At 41.8% G+C, this 24,573-nt stretch overlaps 1 protein-coding gene, 1 long non-coding RNA gene and 2 pseudogenes across 2 annotated transcripts; 2 read left to right on the top strand and 2 right to left on the bottom strand.

The window, feature by feature from the left end:
• Positions 1 to 17,405, bottom strand: part of LOC121492027 — a 332,162-nt pseudogene extending 314,757 nt beyond the window's left edge.
• Positions 4,757 to 5,756, top strand: LOC121491812 (late cornified envelope protein 1A-like). Its single transcript, XM_041756966.1, has 2 exons — positions 4,757 to 4,837; positions 5,415 to 5,756. Exons 1-2 carry the CDS (start codon positions 4,757 to 4,759, stop codon positions 5,754 to 5,756), a joined length of 423 nt encoding a protein of 140 aa, XP_041612900.1.
• LOC121491811 lies at positions 16,355 to 17,609 on the bottom strand (annotated as a pseudogene).
• Positions 17,610 to 22,690: 5,081 nt separating this feature from the next.
• Positions 22,691 to 23,803, top strand: LOC121491707. The gene is made up of 2 exons (XR_005988026.1): positions 22,691 to 22,727; positions 23,114 to 23,803. It is a non-coding gene; the product is annotated as an uncharacterized LOC121491707 (long non-coding RNA).
• The last annotated feature ends 770 nt before the right edge of the window (positions 23,804 to 24,573 follow it).

Here is a 24,573-nt window from a genome sequence, read left to right as displayed (position 1 = left end):
AAGAGAAAAAAAATACAAAGGCTTTAGGAAAGTGTTTAATAAGTATGCCCACATTTCTGTTCTTCTGGATCCCCCACTGAATATAATACAGTAGTTGGGATTAACTAAAAAAAAATACTGTATAAGAATGCATTATGAATTGAGGTTGATGGTGTGATTGAGTTGGTAAATCGAGCTGACAGTTAGAAATGGGGAGTACTTGAGCTAGTTCAACTCATAATTTAGCGAACTGGTACAGCAAGGCTTCCTTAGCTAAAGGGGCCTTTATTTTTATTTTTATTTATTTAATAATAAATTTATTTTTTATTGGTGTTCAATTTGCCAACATACAGAATAACACCCAGCGCTCATCCCTTCAAGTGCCCCCCTCAGTGCCCATCACCCACTCACACCCACCCCCCGCCCTCCTCCCTCCTCCCCCCTCCCCTTCCACCACCCCTAGTTCGTTTCCCAGAGTTAGGAGTCTTTATGTTCTGTCTCCCTTTCTGATATTTCCTACCCATTTCTTCTCCTTTCCCTTCTATTCCCTTTCACTATTATTTATATTCTAATTTTTATTTATTTATTTACTTATTTATTTATTTATTTATGATAGTCACAGAGAGAGAGAGAGAGGCAGAGACACAGGCAGAGGGAGAAGCAGGCTCCATGCACCGGGAGCCCGACGTGGGACTCGATCCCGGGTCTCCAGGATCGCGCCCTGGGCCAAAGGCAGGCGCCAAACCACTGTGCCACCCAAGGATCCCCTATTATTTATATTCTAAAGGGGCCTTTATTATCTATAAAATGATACACCTGGAAAATCTTGGATTTCCGTGTTCCTCTAGTGACCAAAGAATGTAAATACTACAGACCATAATCTCTTATCTGAAGCCTATCTGCAAAACGAGGTCCAGAACTATTTTTCTAAGAAGGGTAGTCCAGTGAACAGTAGTTACTAGTACTATTGCACACTTACTTCAGAGTTGGCCATGTATAACCCTGTCACCATGCAATTCAAACCAAGGAGTCTACCACATCTTGGGTAAACACAGTGTGTAGTTCAGATCCCCCAAACCCATGACTTCAGGACTCTTGCCCCCTTGAGGAGGCCATTAATATCTCTACAACAAAACACATGAATATTCATATTCATATTTGTAAGGTGAAGCCATCTCACTGTCAGCTCAGGTCAGTTTTTTGCCACCAAATGGGTGTCGTCAACAATCTGACAAGAAACTCAGTTTTCAGAGGCCTATGGATGGAATAAGGGATCATGGGTCTGCAGTAACATTTAGCATATTGCAGCAGTGATATTTTCTCGTCTTGTTCCTGCTGCTGTTATTCTGTGTCCCTGGGTCTCCCACACAGTCTCCTTCCATATTAGGATCCAGTGCTTGTGTGATTATCCTCACCTGCTAAAATTACAATTATACAACCTGCAATCATAAAATTAAACTACGACCTTCCATGGATTTCTGGTGAACATTCAATAAAACCCAAGTGACTGACCCTGGTAATGGTCTCCCCACCACCCAGCCTTCCATTTCTCTTCAGCCTTTGCCTGTCCTCACTCTCTCCTACATTCCAGTCAGGCTGGATCATTCACCACTCACAAAAGACCACCTGCATCCTGTTGCCTGTACCTATTTTCACACTCCTGCTTCTTCCTGGAACATTCTCCGCCTGCTGCCCTACCTGCCCCCAGCCTCCAGGGATCAAAGCCTCTTTCAAATCTTTCCCAGAATTCCTCTCTCATTCACTTCTTTTCCAAGAGTAGTTCATATCCTTCCTCTGGACATGTTGTACCACTGATTGACTTTTTAAAAATTTGTCCTATTGGGATGTATTAGTTTTTTTTTCTTTTTTTTTTTAAATTTTTATTTATTTATGATAGTCACAGAGAGAGAGAGAGAGAGAGAGAGAGAGAGGCAGAGGGAGAAGCAGGGTCCATGCACCGGGAGCCCGACGTGGGATTCGATCCCGGGTCTCCAGGATCGCGCCCTGGGCCAAAGGCAGGCGCCAAACCGCTGCGCCACCCAGGGATCCCTGTATTAGTTTTTTAGACCAGTTGAGATAGAGAAGCTGAAGGACTTCATAAAATTCTTTTTGCTCCTTTTCCTGCTTCTATTCTTGCTAGGACCTGCGCTTCCACCTCACTTTATACATGCCTCAGAATGCACATAGTGTATGTCCTCCTTGTAAGAGGCAAGGAGTTAATGATTTATTTAGAACAGATAACATCTAAGGAAGGACCAGGTGAGGATGACTGGACAAAGTCATCATATGCATGTTCCAGACCACAAGCACTAGACATCTTGAAGCCAAGAGCCCCTGACTCCAAGGAATAACACCTGGGCTTTAACCTTTGTTCCACTTGGTTCGTGGATACCTGAGAGGACATGTACACCAGACTCTGAACAAAGGCGAAACTCTCTGTCCTTTCCTTTCTGAGTCTCCCCGGCACTCTACTCTGTTTGTATCTGCATTCTCTCTATGCCTTCAATAAACTCTGCTTTCCCCTCCCAATGGCTCATATTTGATTTCTATCCTGTGTGTAGCTAGGAATCTTCTCAACTGGTCCTGTGAGACTCCCTCTGGGCCCTCAGACCTGGCCTACCTGCATCTGGATAGTTTTCACGAAACTTGGAAAATTGATCATTATTTAAAAATATATCCCCCATTTTATTTATTCTTTCAGAAACTCTTAAGTATATGAGTGTTAGACTATTTGCTATAATTTGACAGATTACCAATCAGCTGTTAATTGTTTTGTATTTTTCCCCTCTTTTCAATTCAATTCTTAAAGTTCACCAATCTGTTCTTCTGCAGTTTACAATCTGCTAAAACTATCTAATAAATTTTTGATATCATATTTCATTTTGAACATATTTAATTTTTCAGAGACTATGTTTTTCATTTTTAGAATTCCAGATGGGTTATTTTTGATCATGGAAACACAGGAAATTTATATTGCAACAATGTAAACAATTTTAACTTGAATATTGAGTGTATCTGTTCTTAGATATACCAAGTAGACCAGCACCACTTCAAGTAGTGCTATCAGGCCACCTCTTGGGCTGCTCCCTTCTCTTCATCTTTTCCATTTTTATTTTACCTCCTCCCTTCTGTTTGCTTCCAGGAAGCCACAAATTCTTTTCAGGCTATAATTTAGGGCAATATGGGCAATACACCCACCTTCATACCTCTTTCCTGTAATCACTCTAGATCTACATTCTTTAAAGCAAATTCATTGAAGTATGTTGGAGGAAAAAATGGTATTTAGCTTTAACAAGATGTAGCTACTAAAGGTGTCCATGGCTTAAAGAATTCCCCCTGCCCATTAAAAATCCATGTTTGCATCTATTTCTCTCTTTTATTGTCTATCTATCCATCTATATCCTGAGTGTCACCAAGTGTCACATACTATTTTGCCTATTTCCCCTTTTCCATCTTAATTAATATGTAGATTCTGTAAAAAGGACATTTCTATCAATATATTTAAAAGATCTGTATTGTAAGGCTCTAAGAAGTTGAATGCTTTGGTGAGGTCCCTAAAGCTTATTTTCTCAACCACTACGCACACATCCCCTCAGAACTTAGACATGTTGATTTTCACCCAAGCCATGTAGATTCAAAGATCTAGGTGAAACCATATGATTTCACTCATATGTGGAATTTAAGAAACAAACAAATAAGCAAAGGGGAAAAAATCAGAGAGAGAGAGAGAGGGAGAGAGAGAATGAGGCAGAGAGAGAGAGAGAGAGAGAGAGAGAGAGAGAGAAGAAAACTACAGAGAGCAAACCAATGGTTACCAGAGGGGAGGAGGTAGGAGAAATGGGTGAAATAGGTGAAGGGAATTAAGGAGTACATTTACTGTGACGAGCACCAGGTGATGTATGGAAGTGTTGAGTCACTATACTGTACATCTGAAACTAATTATAATACTATATATTGACTAAAATTAAAATAAAAACTAAAAAAACCCTCAAAGGTCCAGGTGGAAAATTATTATGGCGGAAAGGAAGGAGAGGCTTTGTGACCAGGTCTGTAAATGAGGATAGAAGGCCTCCCATAGAAACAAGAGCAATGGAGGACTCCAGGAATGGGGGTGTCCATTTCAACCCACCACAGTCCCCTTGTCAGCAGGGACTGACCTAGCTGGGAGATGCCCTGAGGTCTGGAGAACCTCCAATCGTTACCTGTCACAGGATCACATGGGTGGCAGGAAGCAGGTCATGTCATACTGGGGCCCTGTCTCACAGGCTGGGGGCAGAGCCCAATGCCAGGATAAAGGGCCTCAGGGACAGAGCACCTCCATGCGCTCCTCTCCCAAGGTGCTGACAGACCCAGTGCTTCCTGTGCATTGGTAAGCTTTCCCTGGAACAGAGAGCAGTGCCTTTCACAAGAGGGAGCTCAGACCAAAATAGAGGGGTCGGGCCTTGGGCTCCGATTGGAAGGATGAGAGCCAAGAAAATCTGAATCAGGGTGGGATGGGTGAGAGAGACCAAGAGCAACTAGGAAGATTTGTGTGCTGTATGCTAGAGTCTTGAAGACAGTATATTGTTTGCAGGTGCTGGCTGTGTTTCTCTGGTTTTAGGGGATAAAAAAAATTTTTGATGGCTAGATTAGGCTGGAGTGGTTACACAGTGGGAATATAGTTTTGGAAATACAGGTGGGCCCAGTTACAGGAACAATGTATTGAGGATGTTAGTACTTAACAGAAGAGAGAATCAGAGACACCTGTGGAAATGTTTCGACATCAACAAGAAAGTCCATGGCGGGAATTGGAGGCACCCTGGAGCTGGAAGCTCTGGGTCTTGCCTGGGAAGCAGGTCTTGGGAGGAGGACTCTGTGGGTCAGAGTCAGGGAGGGAAGGGAACTGTGATAAGCTAGTGAATAGCACTGAGCCAGTGAATTTGCCTCTTTTCTTTTCACTTTCTTCATTTATAAGTTGAGCTGGTTAGGACCAATTGACTCCAAGGCCCTTTGCAGTGATTTTCTGTATTCTGCAAAACTAAAACATCAGAAATCCTTCTCAGAGAGAATGCTTTTGCTTTATCCTTGAAGAGGCTTTCAGTGCTAAAATGGTCCCTATACTAGATGTGTGCAAGATTTTTGGTGACACAGAAAAATGAAAGGTGGCCTAGGACCAATGTATTTTCTGGTCTTTTCTCTGATACTAAGGAAATGTTAATAAGCATCAACTCTCTCTACATATTTGGAGATGATACTGTTGATACATTTCAAATGGGGTTTGAAATGTGACTCTGTAAGATGGCACATGGTATACCAGTAAGAGTCATAAAAAATGTCAGATGATTATCCCATGTCAGATCTCAAGACTTACAAAATAAGGGTGCTAGAAATGATGCTAAGAACAGGAAGCAGGGCTCTGTGTCCTGGATCTGACTCACTGTGTGACTCTCCCTCAGGTCCTGACCCTGCCCACTGAGATGTCCTGCCAGCAGAACCAGCAGCAGTGCCAGCCCCCTCCCAAGTGCCCGGCCCCCAAGTGCCCCCCGAAGTGTCCCCCAAAGTGCCCCCCAGTCTCCTCTTGCTGTAGTGTCAGCTCTGGGGGCTGCTGTGGCTCCAGCTCTGGGGGTGGCGGCTGCTGTGGCTCCAGCTCTGGGGGTGGCGGCTGCTGCCTGAGCCACCACAGGCGACACAGGTCCCACCACCACAGACACCAGAGCTCAGGCTGCTGCAGCCAGCCCTCTGGGGGCCCGGGCTGCTGTGGAGGGGGCAGCAGTCAGTCATCTGGAGGCTGCTGCTGAAGTGGACTCTGAGCCAAGAAGAGCAGAAATAGAGGCCAGAAAGTACAAAGTCATGTTTCTTGGGTCGGCCTGTGCTGCTGTTACATTTTAGTGAACACTTCAAACTCTGTTCTAGAGGATTCTTCTTGCCTGGAATCCAGACATCTGTGTCCTCTCTTAAGAATTCATCTTCTGAACTCTGATCCCATGTCTGCAGCCTACCCTGGGAACCGCAGGAAGTAATTGCCTTTCCACAGATGATTTCCTTGGCAGTCCCCTACCTGAAGCAAAACAATAAAATAATCTGTTCACCATCTTGTTCTAGCCTGCGTTTCCCTTGCTTGTAAATGTGCTGAGGAAGATGAGCATATCTGATCTCAGCTCTGTCTCCTCTTGTTTTTGACGGGATGGAAAAGTTCTTCAATCTTCAAGAGTAGGAGTTCTTCCAGCTGGGCTAAGAATTAAATCGACATAAAACAGATTAACAGGAGACAGATAACAGTTTTATTATGTGCGCACAGAGGCCCAGGAATGACATTGAGGCCCAAAGAAGTGACCAAGGCAGGTAATTTTTGTACATTTTAGACAAAGAGACAATAAATCTGTCAGGCATTAACAGAAAAAAGAAAACTTAACTTTGGGAGCTCCAAATAGTAAGGGATTCTAAACAGAGTTTGGGCAGGGGTAAAAAGTCACAAGGTTGTTTATACAGCCTTCTCTGCTTTATTTATTTATTTTTTTTAATATAAAATTTTTATTTATTTATGATAGTCACAGAGAGAGAGAGGGGCAGAGACACAGGCAGAGGAAGAAGCAGGGTCCATGCACCGGGAGCCCGATGTGGGATTCGATCCCGGGTCTCCAGGATCGCGCCCTGGGCCAAAGGCAGGCGCCAAACCGCTGCGCCACCCAGGGATCCCACCTTCTCTGCTTTAAATTCCCTACCTCTGGTGATAAGGGTGTCTCTATCTCCTGCTACACCTTTCACATGGAGAAGTATTTCCTGCTTTCAGGGGGACAGAGGGAGGGTCTGAGCATCCTTCTAGCACAGGCTGTTTTTTAAGTTGCTTTAATTTGAAGTAATCAATATACCATCGTGTTATATTTGGGGGTGGCCTGCCCTAGGCCCTACAGTTTCATCCTCTGCCCTAGGCCCTACAGTTCCATCCCCTGTGAGTTTCTCATATTAAACCTGAGCTGTGACTGTGGAGGGAGAAACTGGGTTAGTAGATGGAAGGTAAGAGGTGTGCAAAGAGCAGAAAGACCACCAATTAGAATGAGAATGAATAAACAGAAAAGAACAAATGGAAGCACACTTCCCCACATCCCATTAAACTAAATTCCCTAAACCTGGAATTAGATTGGTCCAATAGAAAGCCTGTGCTTCATTTATCTAAATGAAAAACGTTAATCCTTTCTTTTAACTGATTCAGGTTAGATATTATTTATCTCAGTTTACATAGAAGCAACACTTTTCACCAACAATTGCACAGGCTTCTCCCTGCTGGGCAGTCAATGGATCTGGAGCATAATGATTTTGGAGTACCACAGAGGCTAAGCTCTTATCTTCTGACTGGAATATTTTCAAAGTTTGCAGAATGGTATTGAATTCTTGTCACCATAGAGAGATTTAGGATTGCCTTTTCTAATTATAATATCCAAAATTTAGGAACAAGATCCTTAACACTGAAAAGAACTTGGAATTATGATATAACAGTGGATTTTCTACAATTTCTTGATGGCACTTTTATGTAACACAATTTTATTAATAAAGAAGCCCAAGTTTGTAATTGGCTGGCATTTAGAGTGGGGTACTTAATGACAAATGGAGCCAGGTATCCAAGTCCACACGGTCTGACCATGTAGGTGGGAACGCTTTGTAGACTTTGTTGCCACATAAAATAAAAAAGACCAGTGTGGTTTATTGACAAGGTTAGTTTGGAACCTGTAACTGTCAAAGTGTGGAGTGCTACATGACTTTTAATAATGCTAACATTCATACATCTCCATTTTTCATATGGTTCTGTCAGTATATGAAAATAGCTGACATAGGAGGCCTATAGTTTGGTCTGGCAGCAGTAAAACTTAATTTTCTCATCTAGCCAAGTAAGCCCAGAATTTTGATTGACTCAAATATAGTTTGTGGAATTGGGTAGTCTAACAAGGAGGAGTGGGGGTAGCTGAGATACCCCATTGTTATACAAGGCTGATTTGTAAAACATTTAGTGATGTGGCAAATGTTATACTAGAGTTATTTTGAGTTAATCTTCTTGTTAAGTTTAACGATATTATTTTTATTTTTTATTTTATTTTTTTTTATTTAATTATGATAGTCACAGAGAGAGAGAGAGAGGCAGAGACACAGGCAGAGGGAGAAGCAGGCTCCATGTACCGGGAGCCTGATGTGGGATTCGATCCTGGGTCTCCAGGATCGCGCCCTGGGCCAAAGGCAGGTGCCAAACCGCTGCGCCACCCAGGGATCCCTAACGATATTATTTTTAATATCAAACCACAGGCTTCTGTTGCAATAAAGTTTTGGTGTATCTCTCAGGAGAAATCCAGTGTTTTTAATGCAAAAGGAAATTTTTCAGTTATTTCCTTTACTCTGACAAGGAATAATCCTTGAGCTTCCTTAGAGATTTTCTGGAGCTCAAGTAGTTCACCAGGAAAAAAAAGTAGAGCAATGTTCTTTTGGCTGTGGATACCGTACCTTCATACCTTGCAATCTACCCATCTTCCATGTTCAGATAACCAGGTGTTCACATCTGCAGGAATGAAGACCAGCTCAGGCTCTTTTGCATTATCTAGATGTTGAAATAGACAATAGACTGATTTATAAATGTGGCCAGGGTTTGGTAAACTGACATAAGGAAGTGTTTTGGTCTGTGCCTGACCTATTGAAAAAGATAGGGTTAGTAAGATCAAGACACAGGTTGGAAAGAAGCCCATAGTGGAGACTTAAAGAAGGGATTTTGTTTAAAGAGGAGGTAGGTAAAAGAGAGGTTTCTTGATCTGTGATTTTGGGAAAAGGTGTCTACATTATGATGCCTTTGCTTTTGGGACCAGGGACTTGACCCTGGATATCCTATTTTCAGGTCACCGGGTAAGGAGTGGTCTTCCAGTTGTCTGGCAGGTAGGTGTTGATCTGGGTCTATTTTGGTACAATTTGCATGACTCCAGAAGATTTCTCTTTTTTTCAGGTGGCAATGTAGGTGGTCAGCAGCACCTCATAGAGCCCTTCCTAGTGAGGTGCCAGCAAATGTTTTCTTCTAAAGACCTTGATGTAGATCCCAACCCCAGATGAAAGGGTCCATCAGTCAATAGAGGTCATGCCTCTTTTACCTGTTGATGATATGCTTCAAGTGTACTAGTTAGTCCTTGTATATAGTTAATCATAGCATCAAATTGCTCACTTAGTTCCCGAATGAAAAGTTTAGAGGTGCCAGTAGATATTGGACAACCAAACACTATTTCCAAAGGAATCAATCCATGCCTCCTAGTTGCAGTATTATTAATAAGGGCCAAGGGCAATGCCTCTGGCCATTTAAGTTTAGTTTCCTGACAAGTATTTCCTAAGTTCCTTTTTATGTGAAGATTTTTACAGTCCACTTGCCCTGATGATTGAGGATGATAAGGTTAGATGATTTTAATGAATACCCCACAGTTTTTGCATCCACGTGGTTTATCTGTGCTGTAAAGTGAGTTCCCTGGTCTAACTCAATCACTAAAGAAATGCTAAGATAAGGAAAAATCTCAATTATTAAATTTTTTTACCACTGTTATGGCATTAGCATGTCCAGGTCAGATAGTATTTGGTCCATCCACTAACTTGCAGACAATGATCAACCAGAGAATAGCCATGCTGAGGGCAAATCTATAAAATCCACTTGAAGTTTGCAAAGGGCAGCATGGGCCCAGGAAGTCTTCCTGGGGTCTACTTATTTCTTCCAGAGATTTGGTGAGATTTATAAGTAATGCATTGTGAAATGATTTGGTCATAAATTTTGTGGGTGTCAGCCTAACTCTGGGAAATGAACAAGAGGTAGTGGAAGGGGAAGTGGGCAAGGGGTTGGGGTGACTGGGTGATGGGCACTGAGGGGGGCATTTAGTGGGATGATCCCTGGGTGTTATGCTATATGTTGACAAATTGAACTCCAATAAAAAAATTTTAAATAAAAAAATAAATTAAAAAAAATTTGTGGGTGTCAGGACAAAACCAATTATCTTATTTCTTTAATTATCCCCTGTTTGCACATATGTCCCATTTGTGGGAGATAGGTATGAGCCAAAAGGTTAAAAGAAGAGGAAATATAGGAATCCCATTGGGCCCAATATATGATCCAACTGATAATTACTTGGCATCCTTCTGTGTCCAAGTGTCCTTTTCAGACTTGGGGCATTTGCCTGATGATTAATAATATCAGTCAGGAATATAGTTGAGTTAGAAATGGGGTAGAGAGAGGATACATGGGTCCATCTGGGGCTGTTTCGCAGTTCTGAACTCTACCATTTCCTAAAGATGTACCATAGGTTTCCTTTGTATGGTCTGAGAAGTGAGCACTGGCAATCTTAGAAGGGAGGGAACAGCTTGCAAATAGGGCAGCAGTTACATGCCCATTAGTAATGACAGAAGTTAAGAATCCAAAGGATTTCCAAATTGATCCTCCCATGAAAACCAATAAGTTGTCTGCTGAGAATGAGAAGTCTCTAAAAAAATTTTCAAATACAGAAGTTTTTCCATTCAAAAGATCCACACCTGACCGCTGATATGTGGGATTGGCCTTAGAATATTTATTCTAGTAACGACCAACCCAATAAGCCTCTCTACGAAAAGACCCAGAGACAACTTTCCAGGCTTAGTATAAATATTTACCATGGGTGTAAGAGGTTTCCAAAGAGGGCATAGATGATGTAGCCCCCATGACCTGAAATGTATTCCAAGAAGAGTCCAAGAATGCAAAGACCTCCACTGCACAGATGTAAGAATGATGGGGTGCCTACAATGTTCCTGGTGTCCCACAGATGAGGGACACCTCCAGTCATAGATCTGCTTATCTATGACACCCACTTGCCTTGGTGCTACTGGAATTGGAATGGGATTTTTCTGCACTAACAAGCAATGAAGGTCAGGACAACAAAGGCCCCTTATGGGCTGGGATCCCTTATGACAAACCCTGAGATCTTGCATGGCCAATAGATGCTTGTAATTGCATGTCTTGGATCTTGTCTATTCCATTGGCCACTGGGTGCACCCTAGTATGTAGTAAGTGCACTCTCCAGATGGCAGAGACCAGGGATAATATTCTCACTGACCACAAAACCAACCTCTTAGGATATAGAACAAGATGAAAGGGAAAACCTCATCCAGTTTTTCATATGTGCACATTAATAGCTTTGGCCAGGCCTTGGGTTCTTGGGGCCACAGTAATACCTAGGAGGGATGTGTCACAGAGTTGGATATTTTGTGGTTTTCTTAACAGTACACCACAGAACTTTCTCTTGGCAGGTGATCTAGTGTCAATCTAACCCATTTCTTGACCAGCTTATCCTGGCGCAGGAGTCTTCTAGCTAGGTGGTGAGTGCTCTAACAGCTTTTAAGAGCTACACCCTTGCCCACCAGTTTTGTAGTTTTGATCTCCAAGGTGTTTCTTAGCAACTGCCTTTAACTCATGTGCTCATTAACCCATGGCAAAATTTGTTCAAACAGACACTGGTCTGATGAGAACCATGAACTCGTCAATCTGTGCGATGGACTTGAACAGCAGGCTAATGGGACCTACATCTGTGTTCTGACCTATGATAATTCCTTTTTATGACAAAGGACATAAAAGACACAAAAAAAACAAAGATCATCTCTGGGAGGAAATGGATCAGTACCCAAAGAGTACTCTACTAAATTTTTACTGAGAGTCATGAAGTCCAAGAAGCCAGCTACACGATATGTTCTGAATTTAGAGAAAGAAAAAAAAAGACTTTCACCACTCTTGCTCCACTGGACCCTACAGACAGAGATTCGGAAGGCTGACATGGTAAGAAGTCTTACCTTTGGCTGGCTATAGGTCAGATGTCCTACAGTCACTTAGCTGCAGCATCTGGAGAGAACAGTGTCCAGTGAATTAAAGTGTCCTGGCAACCATGCCAACTGAAAGGAAGGAAAAATTATTTTATATCCTTCAAGGTCTTCCAGCTGGACTAAGAATTAAATTTACTTAAGACAGATTAACAGGAGATAAAACCAAAGTTTCATTACATGCACACAAGGCCTAGGGATAAAATTGGGAGGGTGGGCGTCTGGGATGCTTTGCTGGTGTATGTAGTGGCTATCACCTGGAAAGACAAACACAGGGTCCTGACTGGGTAGCTGCACAGTCCTCTGAGAATTCCCCATCCCTCCCTTGGCTCTCCACATTCATAACTAATTAATTCTTCATCTTCAGGGGTTCCAGCCTGCTGAAAGTAACTGTTTTAAAAACGATATAATTTTGCACAATAAAACCTCTAGTGCAAGGAAGAGACAAGGACAAAAAAAATTAGTGAGGCAAAATAAATAGTGCAGAGACCTTTTTGTATGAAATAACTTAAAATACATTTAAACAAGGCACATAAGTCAGCGGAGAAAGGATGGCTTATTTAATCAGTAGAACTGGAGAGGGGAATCACATCATGTTCTATAATAAAATGAGTTTCTCTCAAAGACAACCTACAGAATGGGAGAAGACATTTGCAAATGACGTATCAGATAAAGGGCTAGTTTCCAAGATCTATAAAGAACTTATTAAACTCAACAGCAAAGAAACAAACAATCCAATCATGAAATGGGCAAAAGACATGAACAGAAATCTCACAGAGGAAGACATGGACACGGCCAACATGTACATGAGAAAATACTCTGCATCATTTGCCATCAGGGAAATACAAATCCAAACCACAATGAGATCCCACCTCACACCAGTGAGAATGGGGAAAATTACCAAGGCAGGAAACCACAAATGTTGGAGAGGATGCGGAGAAAGGGGAACCCTCTTACACTGTTGGTGGGAACGTGAACTGGTACAGCCACTCTGGAAAACTGTGTGGAGGTTCCTCCTGTGTGGAGGTTCAATATGTTCCTCCATCTATTTTTAAAGAGTTAAAAATAGATCTGCCGGGATCCCTGGGTGGCGCAGCGGTTTAGCGCCTGCCTTTGGCCCAGGGCGCGATCCTGGAGACCCGGAATCGAATCCCACGTCGGGCTCCCGGTGCATGGAGCCTGCTTCTCCCTCTGCCTGTGTCTCTGCCTCTCTCTCTCTCTCTCTCTGTGACTATCATAAATAAATTAAAAAATTAAAAAAAATAGATCTGCCCTACTACCCAGCAATTGCACTGCTGGGGATTTATTCCAAAGGTATAGATGCAGTGAAACGCCGGGACACCTGCACCCGGATGTTTCTAGCAGCAATGTCCACAATAGCCAAACTGTGGAAGGAGCCTCGGTGTCCATCGAAAGATGAATGGAGGGATCCCTGGGTGGCGCAGCGGTTTGGCGCCTGCTTTGGCCCAGGGCGCGATCCTAGAGACCCGGGATCGAATCCCACGTCGGGCTCCCGGTGCATGGAGCCTGCTTCTCCCCTCTGCCTGTGTCTCTGCCTCTTTCTCTCTCTGTGACTATCATAAATAAATAAAAAAAAAATTAAAAAAAAAAGAAAGATGAATGGATAAAGAAGATGTGGTCTGTGTATACAATGGAATATTCCTCAGCCATTAGAAACGACAAATCCCCACCATTTGCTTCGACGTGGATGGAACTGGAGGGTATTATGTTGAGTGAAGTAAGTCAATTGGAGAAGGACAAACATTATATGGTCTCATTCATTTGGGGAATATAAAAAATAGTGAAAGGGAATAAAGGGGAAAGGAGAAAAAATGAATGGGAAATATCAGAAAGGGAGACAGAACATGAAAGACTAACTCTGGGAAACGAACTAGGGGTGGTGGAAGGGGAGGTGGGCGGGGGATGGGGGTGACTGGGTGACGGGCACTGAGCGGGGCACTTGACGGGATGAGCATTGGGTGTTATTCTATATGTTGGCAAATTGAACATCAATAAAAATAAATTGATAATAAAATGAGTTTCAGGTGGATTAAAGAGTAAATTTAAAAAAGTAAATTTTAATCTAATCACTAAGTGCAACTCATAATGGAGAAATATTTCATATATAAAAGAAACAAAGAATGTTAAAGGGAAATTTTAATAAAACTGATTCCATCAAAATAAAATTTTAGCACATCCAAAATTGCATAAACCAAACAAAAGAGAAAGCCAACATACCATATGTAAAACACTCAATAAATATTTATTAAGTACCTGATACATCCAGGTGTTTATTTAGGCAGTTGAGATACATTAGTGAACAAATAGAAAAAATTTCCTACCCTCATAGATTTGATTTTATTGAAAGATTTTTAGTAAGTAGTATTTCAGAAGCTTCATATAATAAAATATACATTCAATATGTATGTATAAACCTGTGATATTTAAATTTTTATTCAGAATTTTTCAGTACATTTTCTTTTATTCACATTTTTATTTAAATTCCAGTTAGTTAACATATAGGGTAATATTAGTTTCAAGAGTAGAATATATTTATTTATTTATTTATTTATTTATTTATTTTTATTGGAGTTCAATTTGCCAACATATAGCATAACACCCAGTGCTCATCCCGTCAAGTCCCCTCCTCAGTGCCCGTCACCCAGTCACCCCCACTCCCCGCCCACCTCCCTTTCCACCACCCCTTGTTTGTTTCCCAGAGTTAGGTGTCTCTCATGTTCTAGACAACTCCATTATTTAAAAAAATCTTTACATATTGTCTGTGTGTAGGACAGCCTCTCCAGGAGGCTAGGAATTACATGGTCAGATTATAGACATGCTCAATTTTAACCTTACAATATATTGTCACATGGGTCTCCAGTTTACAATTCCCCTATTAGTGTAAAAGAGTTCCTGTTGTTTCATCCTGCTAACACTTTGTAATATCAGATGTTTATATAATTATTCAGTGAGTGTGAAATATCCATTTGATATCTCATTGTATGTATTTCATTGTTCCTGTGTTATTCATTTTCTTGATCATAAGTGATCTTGAGCATCTATTCATATATTTGTTGAACAATGTTTTCTTCTTTTGTAAATTACTTTTTCTTACCTTAGGAATATTTTTTATTTGATTTGCAAAAGTTCTTTACACATTTTACCTTTTTATTCCATAGAAAGATATTGCAAATATATTCCCTGATATTGGCTTTTTATATTTTTAATGTTTTCTTTTCACAAATAAAATTATATACTTTTAAAATAGCCAGGTTTGTGAAACTTTTGCTCTATAATCTTTTTATGCCTGTGAGAAAACAGAAAAAAATATATATTGGTCTATGCCCCTATTTCCTGGCAAGAAGTTCCTGAAACACTTGTAATTTCCTGGTTCCATTGAGGCAGCTCTGGATGGGCTCCTGGAAGGTTCCTGGATGGGGTCTGGTCCTCAGGAAGACCAAGCCATGATCAGGAGATTGGAATTTTCAGCCCCACTGCCTATCCTCCAGGGAAGAGATAGGGCCAGAAATGGAGTTAATAATTGATCATGCCTGTGTGAGGAAATCCCCATAAAATATCATTAGGACAGCATTCAGAGAGCTCTGTGGCTGGCAAACACATGTGCACCAGGAAGGTGATGCACCCCACCTCTAAGGCGGCAAGAGCTCCTGCACTTGGGACCCTCCCAGACCTCCCCTTCTGTATGTCTTCATCTAACTGTTATTCTGTATCCTTTATTATATCTTTTAATGAGCTGGTAAATGTTAGTGTTTCCCTAAGTTCTGTGAGTCTCTTTAGCAAATTATTCAAATCTGAGAAGAAGAGGGTCACAGGAATATCTGTTTCATAGTTAAATTGGACAAAAGTTGTGGAAACCTGGGGACCTAGCTGTGACTGGCATCTGAAGTTGGGGGCAGTCTCTTGGGACTGGGAGTTTCACCTGTGGACTCTGACACTGTCTTCAGGTAGATGGTGTCAGCACTGAGTTAGACTGTAGGACACCCAGTTGATGTCTGTTAACTCTTGTCGGTGTGGGGGAAAAAAACAAGCACTCCTCTAGGAGCCAAAAGTGTTAAGAGCAAAGTGTTCTATGGGAGTAGTAAAGTACACACAAGAAAGAAACACAGGAGGAAAGAACTGGGGTTTCTCACTACAATGCCTTCTTTAAGAAACCTTTCTTTATTATAAACTTTCATTATATTTTCTTTGTATTGTACAGAAACTTTCATTTTTATATATTTGTATGAATTCTATTTTCACCATATAGATAACCATTGGTCATCATAAAATAGTCATTATTCCCTAAAAATCTGCACTGCCATTTGAACCACACAGCAAGTTTGCATATTTGTTTTTTTTTGACATATGCAGAAATTACTTTTATTATGTTAGAATATTCCTTAATGGGTTGGCAATTATTCATGTGAAGGAGAGTTCAGAAAACAGATTTATGACTGTATTAGGCTTGTCCTTGATTAGAGATTTATGAATTATACAAAAAATATTATTCCCTAGAGAAGGTTACTCTAAAAGTAGTAGTAGAAAAGGTCTAAGAGACTGTGAACTTAGAAGAGCATCTCCCTGCTTGTCTGGCTGTTCCAGGTGAACCAGAAGACTTCAGTACAAGGATGGACATGTTTTCTTTGTTGAATTTAAAGCTGTTTACAACAGTTCGAATGCTCTTTCTTGCATGCAACAGGTCAAAGGCTTCATTAATTTGGTCAAAAGACAGACTGTGAGTCACAAATTCATCAACTTTTATCTTTCTGGACATATATTCAGACACCAACTTTGGGACACTTTCCACACTCTTCCATCCTCCAAAGGCAGTGCCTTTCCATACGCGCCCTGTTACCAGCTGAAATGGACGAGTGGCGATTTCTTCACCTGAAGCAGCTACTCAGCTATGACGCTGACACCCCAGCCTTTGTGGCAGGCCTCTAGCGCTGCTCTTATGACTTTCAAGTTACCAATACACCCAAAGGAATAGTCCACTCCCCCATCAGTCATTTCAATGAGCACTTCCTGGATGGGTTTACTGAAGTCCTGGGGGTTAATACATTCAGAGGCTCCAAACACCTTGGCCTTTGAGAATTTATCTTTATTGATGTCCACACCAATGATCCGGGATGCACCAGCCACCTTACGACCCATGATAGTCACCAATCCAACTCCTCCTAGGCCAAAGACGGCACAAGAAGAGCCAGGCTCCACCTTGGCAGTGTTCAGAGCAGCACCGTAACCAGTTGAAATGCCACAACCGAGAAGGCAGACTTTATCCAAAGGTGCTAAAGGATCAATTTTAGCAACAGAGATATCACCACAACTGTATATTCAGAAAATGTGCTGGTTCCCATATAATGTAAAATTGTCTTTCCTTTGTGAGTAAATCTGCTAGTACCATCTGGCATTAATCCTTTCCCTTGTGTAACTCTTATCTTCTGGCAAAGGTTTGTTTTAGGATTTAGACAAAATTTGCATTCTCCACACTGTGGGATGTAAAGTGGGATGACAGTGTCACCTGCCTTCAGCTTAGTAACTCCTTCGCCAACACTTTCCACAATTCCAGCACCTTCATGTCCCAGGATCACTGGAAAACTCCCTTCAGGATCAGCCCCACTCAGGGTGTAGGCATCTGTGTGGCAAACTGCAGTGGCCATAATCTTAATTAGCACTTCATGAGCCTTTGGGGGTGCCACCTCTACCTCTTCTATAGAGAGAGGCTTTCCTGCCTCCCAGGCAACTGCAGCCTTGCACTTGATAACCTGGTTCGCCATGTCCTCTGCTCCTGCATATTTGTTTGTATTTAATGCTAGGCTCACAATTCTGATCTCTGCCCTAGCCATGGATCTCTGTGACATTATCCACTGTCTTTTTTACTATAGTTGTCTGATCAATCATGCTATCTACCAGTGTTTATTTCTCCATATACTTTTTAGAATGGGTTTATCACATTCCACAAAGGCAAGACATAACAAAGCAAAGTGTGATGTTAGAATTTTAACTGGTATTGTATTAAATATATAATAATATCATTAGAGCAACTTTCATCTTAGTGATTTTTTCCCATTATACCACGAACATATGTATAGATCTTATTTAGTATCTTTTGATAAAGTTTTTAATTTTTTTTCTTTCAATGAAGTTTTAACATTTGATACATAAATATCTTGTTCATTTAAAAAAGTTATTATTATATAGCTTATGTATTTTGCTGTTTTTTAAAACAGCATTTTTGAATCTTTATCTTCTGCTTTTTTAAATAAATATAAACATATTAATCTGATAATGTGCTGTACTCTTATTATTTGTAATTTTCTACAAGGAATATTCATATGCATATATTCTTTTCTTCTTATCCCATATTGTTAGCTAGGATGTGACAAGGAGTTACCCAGACCAGAGGGCTTAAAACTATCAGTAGAAGAGAGGATGAGGAAGGGAAAAAAGCAGGAGAAAGCTCAGCTAGGTGTTTCACCTGATAGCCCCTTACAGGAGCCACTTACAGCCAGACTGGAGCTGAGGACCTGTGCAGAAGCCCCTCTGAGTTGTCCTGAAGTTTCCTTTAGCTCGTTAGAGTACTAAGGTCTTCTTCTATGGGGGGCAAGGGGGTCGACCATTTTTTTTGAGCATAGGATTTATGCATTAAAATGTTGGCATTCTAGGCATGCACAGTTGAACCAACATACCCGAGTAATAGAATATGCCTACGTTCCTTTAATGTATATGCAAGCTCCCTGCCCCACCCCTAATGCACTAAATAAAAGCTTCTTGTACTAACCTCATGGTGAGCCAGTGCTTTGAGTCATCTCCCCATCTCCTTAACTTGTAACAAGTAATAAAAAGTTCTTTGCTTTTAATGCTTCTTGGATTGTGTTCAATTTAATGAACTATAAGCTGCAAACCCATTGTGTTTAGTTACATTATCTCTCCTAAGGCTAAATTCTTAGATATTCAAACATTATACAAGAACTGTTCTCATTTTACATTCTAATTCATTTACACACCATAAAGAATGTATTGAATTAATGAATCATCATATTGTCATGCATAATCAGTATGCTGATTTATTTTCATACTAGTGAAACATGAGTGCCCAATTCCATGCATCCTCTCCAATACTGAGTATTTAGTTTTTTTAAAAAAATATATTTGTTTATTTATTCATGAGAGGCACCCAGGAGAGACAGAGACATAGGCAGAGGGAGAAGCAGACTCCACACAGGGAGCCCGATGTGGGACTCGATCCCAGGACTCCAGGATCACACCCTGAGCCAAAGGCAGACACTTAACTGCTGAGCCACCCAGGCACCCCTACACTGAGTATTTGTTAGGCACTCGGTCTTTGCCAATCTGATATGAATGAGTAAATTGGATAGACACCCTATACCATAAAAACAGGTTTTTACAAAATTCTTTGATGCTTAGTAACATTGAACATATTTTCAGTTACTTTTTGGCCATTTGTGTTTCTTTTCTTATGTGGGTATTGCCTGTTCCTATCCTTTGTCCATCCTTTTATTGGTGTGCTTGCATATTTTTTTATTGATGTATAAGAGCCATTTTTCTAAATACCTACCAAATGTGTTGTAATTTCCTCCAATGGATCACTTTTCTTTCTGTCTTATTTATGGTGTTATTTTTTACGTATATTTTAACTTTTCAATTAGGCACATTTATTAATTTTTGAAAGGGAGGAGAATACACTAAAAGTCAATAATGTATAAAGTTCTGTCTCCACAAATGGCTGCAGAGTGTAGGGAAAAGAGCAAAATTCACACTGTTTTAATGACTTCATATGGATTTCAGCAGTGTTTCCTCCTATCCCTTGAGGTTATCAGGACATACAGATGAGTAGATGACTTCACAAAACCAAACATTTTTTTTTCTATTGAAATGATGCCAAATCAATATAAATCTATTGAAATCTAATAGTCATGGTTTAGAAATGAGTCTGCATGGTATTACATGCATGCTGCTGTTTTTTTGCCTGTGCCCAAGTCAGATTAATTGATGATTGGGTGCTTCCTTCACTGCCTAGAGGCAGAGGGATGACCCAATGGCATCTGAGGTCCATCATTCTAGGAATCAGTGAGCTGGGCTTCTGAGTAGTACTACCTGTGTCCTGACCTCTCCTTCCACAATGGAGCCCTGAGGACAAACATCATCCATGAGTAACATATAACCTCATACAGATCTCTAGGATGGTATGGTCAGCACTCATCACTGTGCATGTCTTATCTGACTACCTTACATCACAGGAAAAAGCTGTTTGCAAACTCCCAGGAGCTATGAAATGCTGGTAAAATGATTATAAATGCATGTCTTGGCTCCAGATGCTGATGGGAGAGGCAAACATATTAGATCCAGACTCTACTCTCAAGAAGAATTCAATCCCATATCAGAGATATGTCACATAAACTAAAATAAAGCACAAAGTAAACAGTCCAAAGTAGAGCTCATAGGCCAATTCAGCTTCAGAGAAAGATTTCTTCTCTTAAGGGAGGAAAGGGGAAAAAAAAAACACCCATAGAAGCAAATAGCTTCATATTGCATAGATATTTAAATGCAAGGAGAAGGAGTTTAGGTTTTAGTCTGAATCAGTGAAGGTGTTTCAGAAAACTTCATTTACTGGTAATGTGACTCTATAATTCATCACCCAAACTGGGACACAGTTGAGATTGAAAAAAAAGTTTATGATTTATGCTGTGACAGAAGGCATAATCCAAACTGTTCCGGCAAATAAGGACGTTTTATGTACCATTATTAAGTGGCCATAGACAATTATTTCTTAGAAGATCTCTAATGAAGAAGAGACAGAGGGAAAAACCAGGAAAGTGAGAGGCAAAAATGACCAATGAAGTACACACACACACACACACACACACACACACACAGTTTAAGGTAAAATACATGTATGTGTATATAAACACACATTTAGCCTCTGTATATTATTTGTACATCCACATGCATGGACATAAACACATATTCATATCTTGCAACTACATGTCAACCGGCTTAGCCTTTCCTTATGACTTATTCATTATGTTGCTTCAAGTTCTGGGGAATTTCAGATTCTCTCCCAGTGTTTCTACCATTGGCAGGAAAGAGAGAGGGTTTTCCTTCACATTCTTCTTCTGGCTTCAGTGTGCTTCTAATTAGCTGACTTTTGGAAAATCTCATTGTGGTATTTATTATACACCAACTTGAACCAGAAATGAACTCCTATCCTTGCTCTTCATCCATTGAAAGTATAGTAGAAAAACATTTTGAGTAAACAGTAATAAAAACCTAGAGCCAGGGTGTTGCCAGAGGCTTAAAGAGTCCCTAGAGGGAGGACGCACTCGCTGTTGAGTTGCCCTGGCCCTGGCATCTACTTCCCACACTTAGACTTTACTCTTTGCTGTCACCTGGTTGTTGAGTGGTGTATAATTATGGGGACAACACGGAGCTACCTTCCTCCTCACCATGAACTCCTTTTCTGGAGCTATTGCATAGTCAAACAAATCAAGACATTTAGCAGAACAAAGGAGTCTTAAACAGAAAGGAAAAATGGTTAATAAAAAAATAAAATAAAAATTTCCAATAAAAAATGGTGTTTTTTTGGAAAAAACAAAAAACAAAATAAGAGTCCCAATTTTCCCTCCTTTGAAGGAAGGTATGACTTACAAAGGACAGATGTTTTCCCTTTATTTGTGAATATGCAGGTATCTTATTATTTAAGGGCCCACCATGTTACAGGTCTTCTGTCAGACTTGTTCTTTACATTGTCTTACTGACTGAAGCAGTATCCCTATGAGATATTTTTAAAAGATTTATTTGTTTATTGAGGGGGGTGGGGCAGAGAACGAACCTTGAAGCAGAGTCCCTACTGAGTGCAGAGCCTGCGGCAGGGCACCTCTCAGGACCCTGAGATCATCACCTGAGCCAAAATCAAGAGTCTGGCTAACCGACAGGGTCACCCAGGTGCCCCTCCCTGTGAGATATTTTTGCCATTATTCTCACTTTTTAATAGAGGAGACAGATAAATAAAATTTAAAAGGAGTCACTTTATGTAACTTTCACAAGTGACCAGGTGGAAGAACGAGGTTTGCATTCCAGGGTCTGACTCTAAGCTCTTAAAAGCAATGGGATACACAGAGATCAGCAAATTTTTCAACAAAGGGCTAAAGATGAAATATTTTAGGCTTTGGAAGCCATAGGATCTTTGACTCAACTATTCAACTCTACCACTGCACTGTAAAAATAGCTGTGGATAATAAAGAAATGAACGCAGATGGGTTCCAACTAAAATGCCATGAAGATTGAAATTAGAATTTAATATAACTCCCATGTGTCATGAACTATTCTTCTGATTTTTTTCCCAAACATTTAAACATATAAAACCACTCTTAGCTTGCAGACTATACAAAGCAGGCAGAGGGGAAGATTTGGGCTCCAGACAAGTTTGCTGACCTCTGTGAGCCTGGCAGGGTAGAAAAAAAAATGTGAAGGTATCTCTAAACTATAGTCCAGACAGAGCAGGCTGCCAAGAGCCACTGCGTTTACGTTGGCAGAAGGAAGAAAAGAAGGAGACTGGAGCCCAAGGTCCAAAACAGGATCTATGAGGCTTCCCAGGTGACTCTTGCCAAGGAGAGTAAGGCAGGTCAAAGTAAATTTTCCACAACTGGGTCACTCCTTGTTTCTAAGAAGCCCTATCCTGGCTGGGAGCAGCTGCGCTGGGCCCCATGGAAGAGGCAGGGAGATGCCAGTCACCACCTGTCACAGGACCATGTGGGTGGTGGGAGGTGGTGCCCTCATGCCCAGGTCCTGTCTCACAGGCTGGGGGCAGGGCCCAAGGCCAGAATAAAAGGACCTTGGGGTCAGAGCACCTCCAAGCACTTGTCTGCTGAGGTGCTGACAACCTTGTGCTGCCCGTGCACGTAAGTGTCCCCTGGGAACAGGACCATTTCCTTCAAAGACAGAGCACAGTCCAGAGTGGGGATTTTGGGGGAAAGGATCTATGGTGCCGAGGGGAATAAATTCCATCTTCACTTATAAGGCTTTAGACTCTTGCACATATTTAGTAACATGGTTCGGTCTTCGTTTACACTATGTATACTGGAGGAAAGTGCGTGTTTAACTTATAAGTCTCTACTGAGGATCCAAACAGATGATGCCAGAATATGGGAAAGTCATGCAGCTGTTGGATTATATGGGACGTTTCTTGTGACGTTTCTATAATAATATGAGATGCTAAGAGGGTGAGAGGGGCAGTGGGAGGAGGTTCTGTGTCCTGGGTTTGACTCACTGTGTGACTCTCCCTCAGGTCCTGACCCTGCCCACTGAGATGTCCTGCCAGCAGAACCAGCAGCAGTGCCAGCCCCCTCCCAAGTGCCCGGCCCCCAAGTGCCCCCCGAAGTGTCCCCCAAAGTGCCCCCCAGTCTCCTCTTGCTGTAGTGTCAGCTCTGGGGGCTGCTGTGGCTCCAGCTCTGGGGGTGGCGGCTGCTGTGGCTCCAGCTCTGGGGGTGGCGGCTGCTGTGGCTCCAGCTCCGGGGGTGGCGGCTGCTGCCTGAGCCACCACAGGCGACACAGGTCCCACCGCCACAGACACCAGAGCTCAGGCGGCTGCAGCCAGCCCTCGGGGGGCTCGGGCTGCTGTGGAGGGGGCAGCAGTCAGTCGTCTGGAGGCTGCTGCTGAAGTGGACTCTGAGCCAAGAAGAACATACTTGGGGATAGCCAGTGGCCAAACCCTTCCTCCTGCCCCTGCTCCAGCTCCCCCTGCTGGGTCAGCTCAAGTGGCTGCCAGGTCTGAGTGCAGCCTTGAGCTCTGGCCCAGAGGATCCCTGTGCCCTGGTGTCCAGGAGCCAAAACCCCTCTCCTAAAAACCCATTTCCTCACCTCCCCCATATGTGTGGCTACCCTGGGAACCCAAAGCACAGACCCTGCACCCTTGTGTAGCGTACCTTGTTGTCAACCCAGCCTGATGTGCAACAATAAAACTAGATATCTTCATTCCCTCTTGCCTCGATTGTTGTTTTCTATTCATTCCTACATTATCTTCCTCATACTGGCCCCAACTTCTGCTTCCCCTGAGGCCTTGGTGTCTACAGAACTTACTCAGATTTGCGCCTTGGCACCACTAATGTCCTCAAGAGCAAAACCAATTTTTATTGGTTCAGAATCCAGTTCAGGAACCAACCTTGCCTTTAGTTGCCAGAATTTGTTAGTCGCCTCCCATCTGTGACAGTCCAGGCTTTTAACCTTTTATGGTTTGAAGATTTTGAAACAGTTTTGGTTTTGGTGGAATGCCTGTCAATTTGGGTCTGTTTGATGTTTCTTCCTGACTAGGTTCAGCCATTCATTTTTGCAACGAGTGTCCTCCTGAGGGCTGATACCATGCCTCATATGATATCCAGTTGTTGCATCCCTGGGTCCCTGAAAATTGGAATAGAGACATTTGGGAAAATCCTGATAAAGCCGAGACTTTGAATTTCCAAATTCAATTCCATCAGGTTGTTGTTGTTGTTGTTTTGTTTTGTTTTGTTTTGTTGGTTTTCTTTGGTTTTTGCCAGTAGAAGTACCTTTTCATCCCATCTGAGGAGGTAACCACACATCTCCTGAGGAAGCTGAAAGGCTCCTGGAAGTGGCTGCCTTCCAGTGTACTGTTGGTTCTCTTCAGGTCCCATCTCACCATCTCTCTTTGCTTCTGGAAGCACACCTTATCTCAAGGCCCCCTAAGCCCCAAAGGTGAAGTACACCTTTGTTGATAGGGGTGACCTATCAGCA

Source organism: Vulpes lagopus, chromosome 5 (genome assembly GCF_018345385.1).
Source record: "Vulpes lagopus strain Blue_001 chromosome 5, ASM1834538v1, whole genome shotgun sequence".
Lineage (NCBI taxonomy): Eukaryota > Metazoa > Chordata > Mammalia > Carnivora > Canidae > Vulpes > Vulpes lagopus.
The sequence above is the reverse complement of the archived record's forward strand: the minus strand, read 5'-3'. Positions and strand labels throughout refer to the sequence as shown.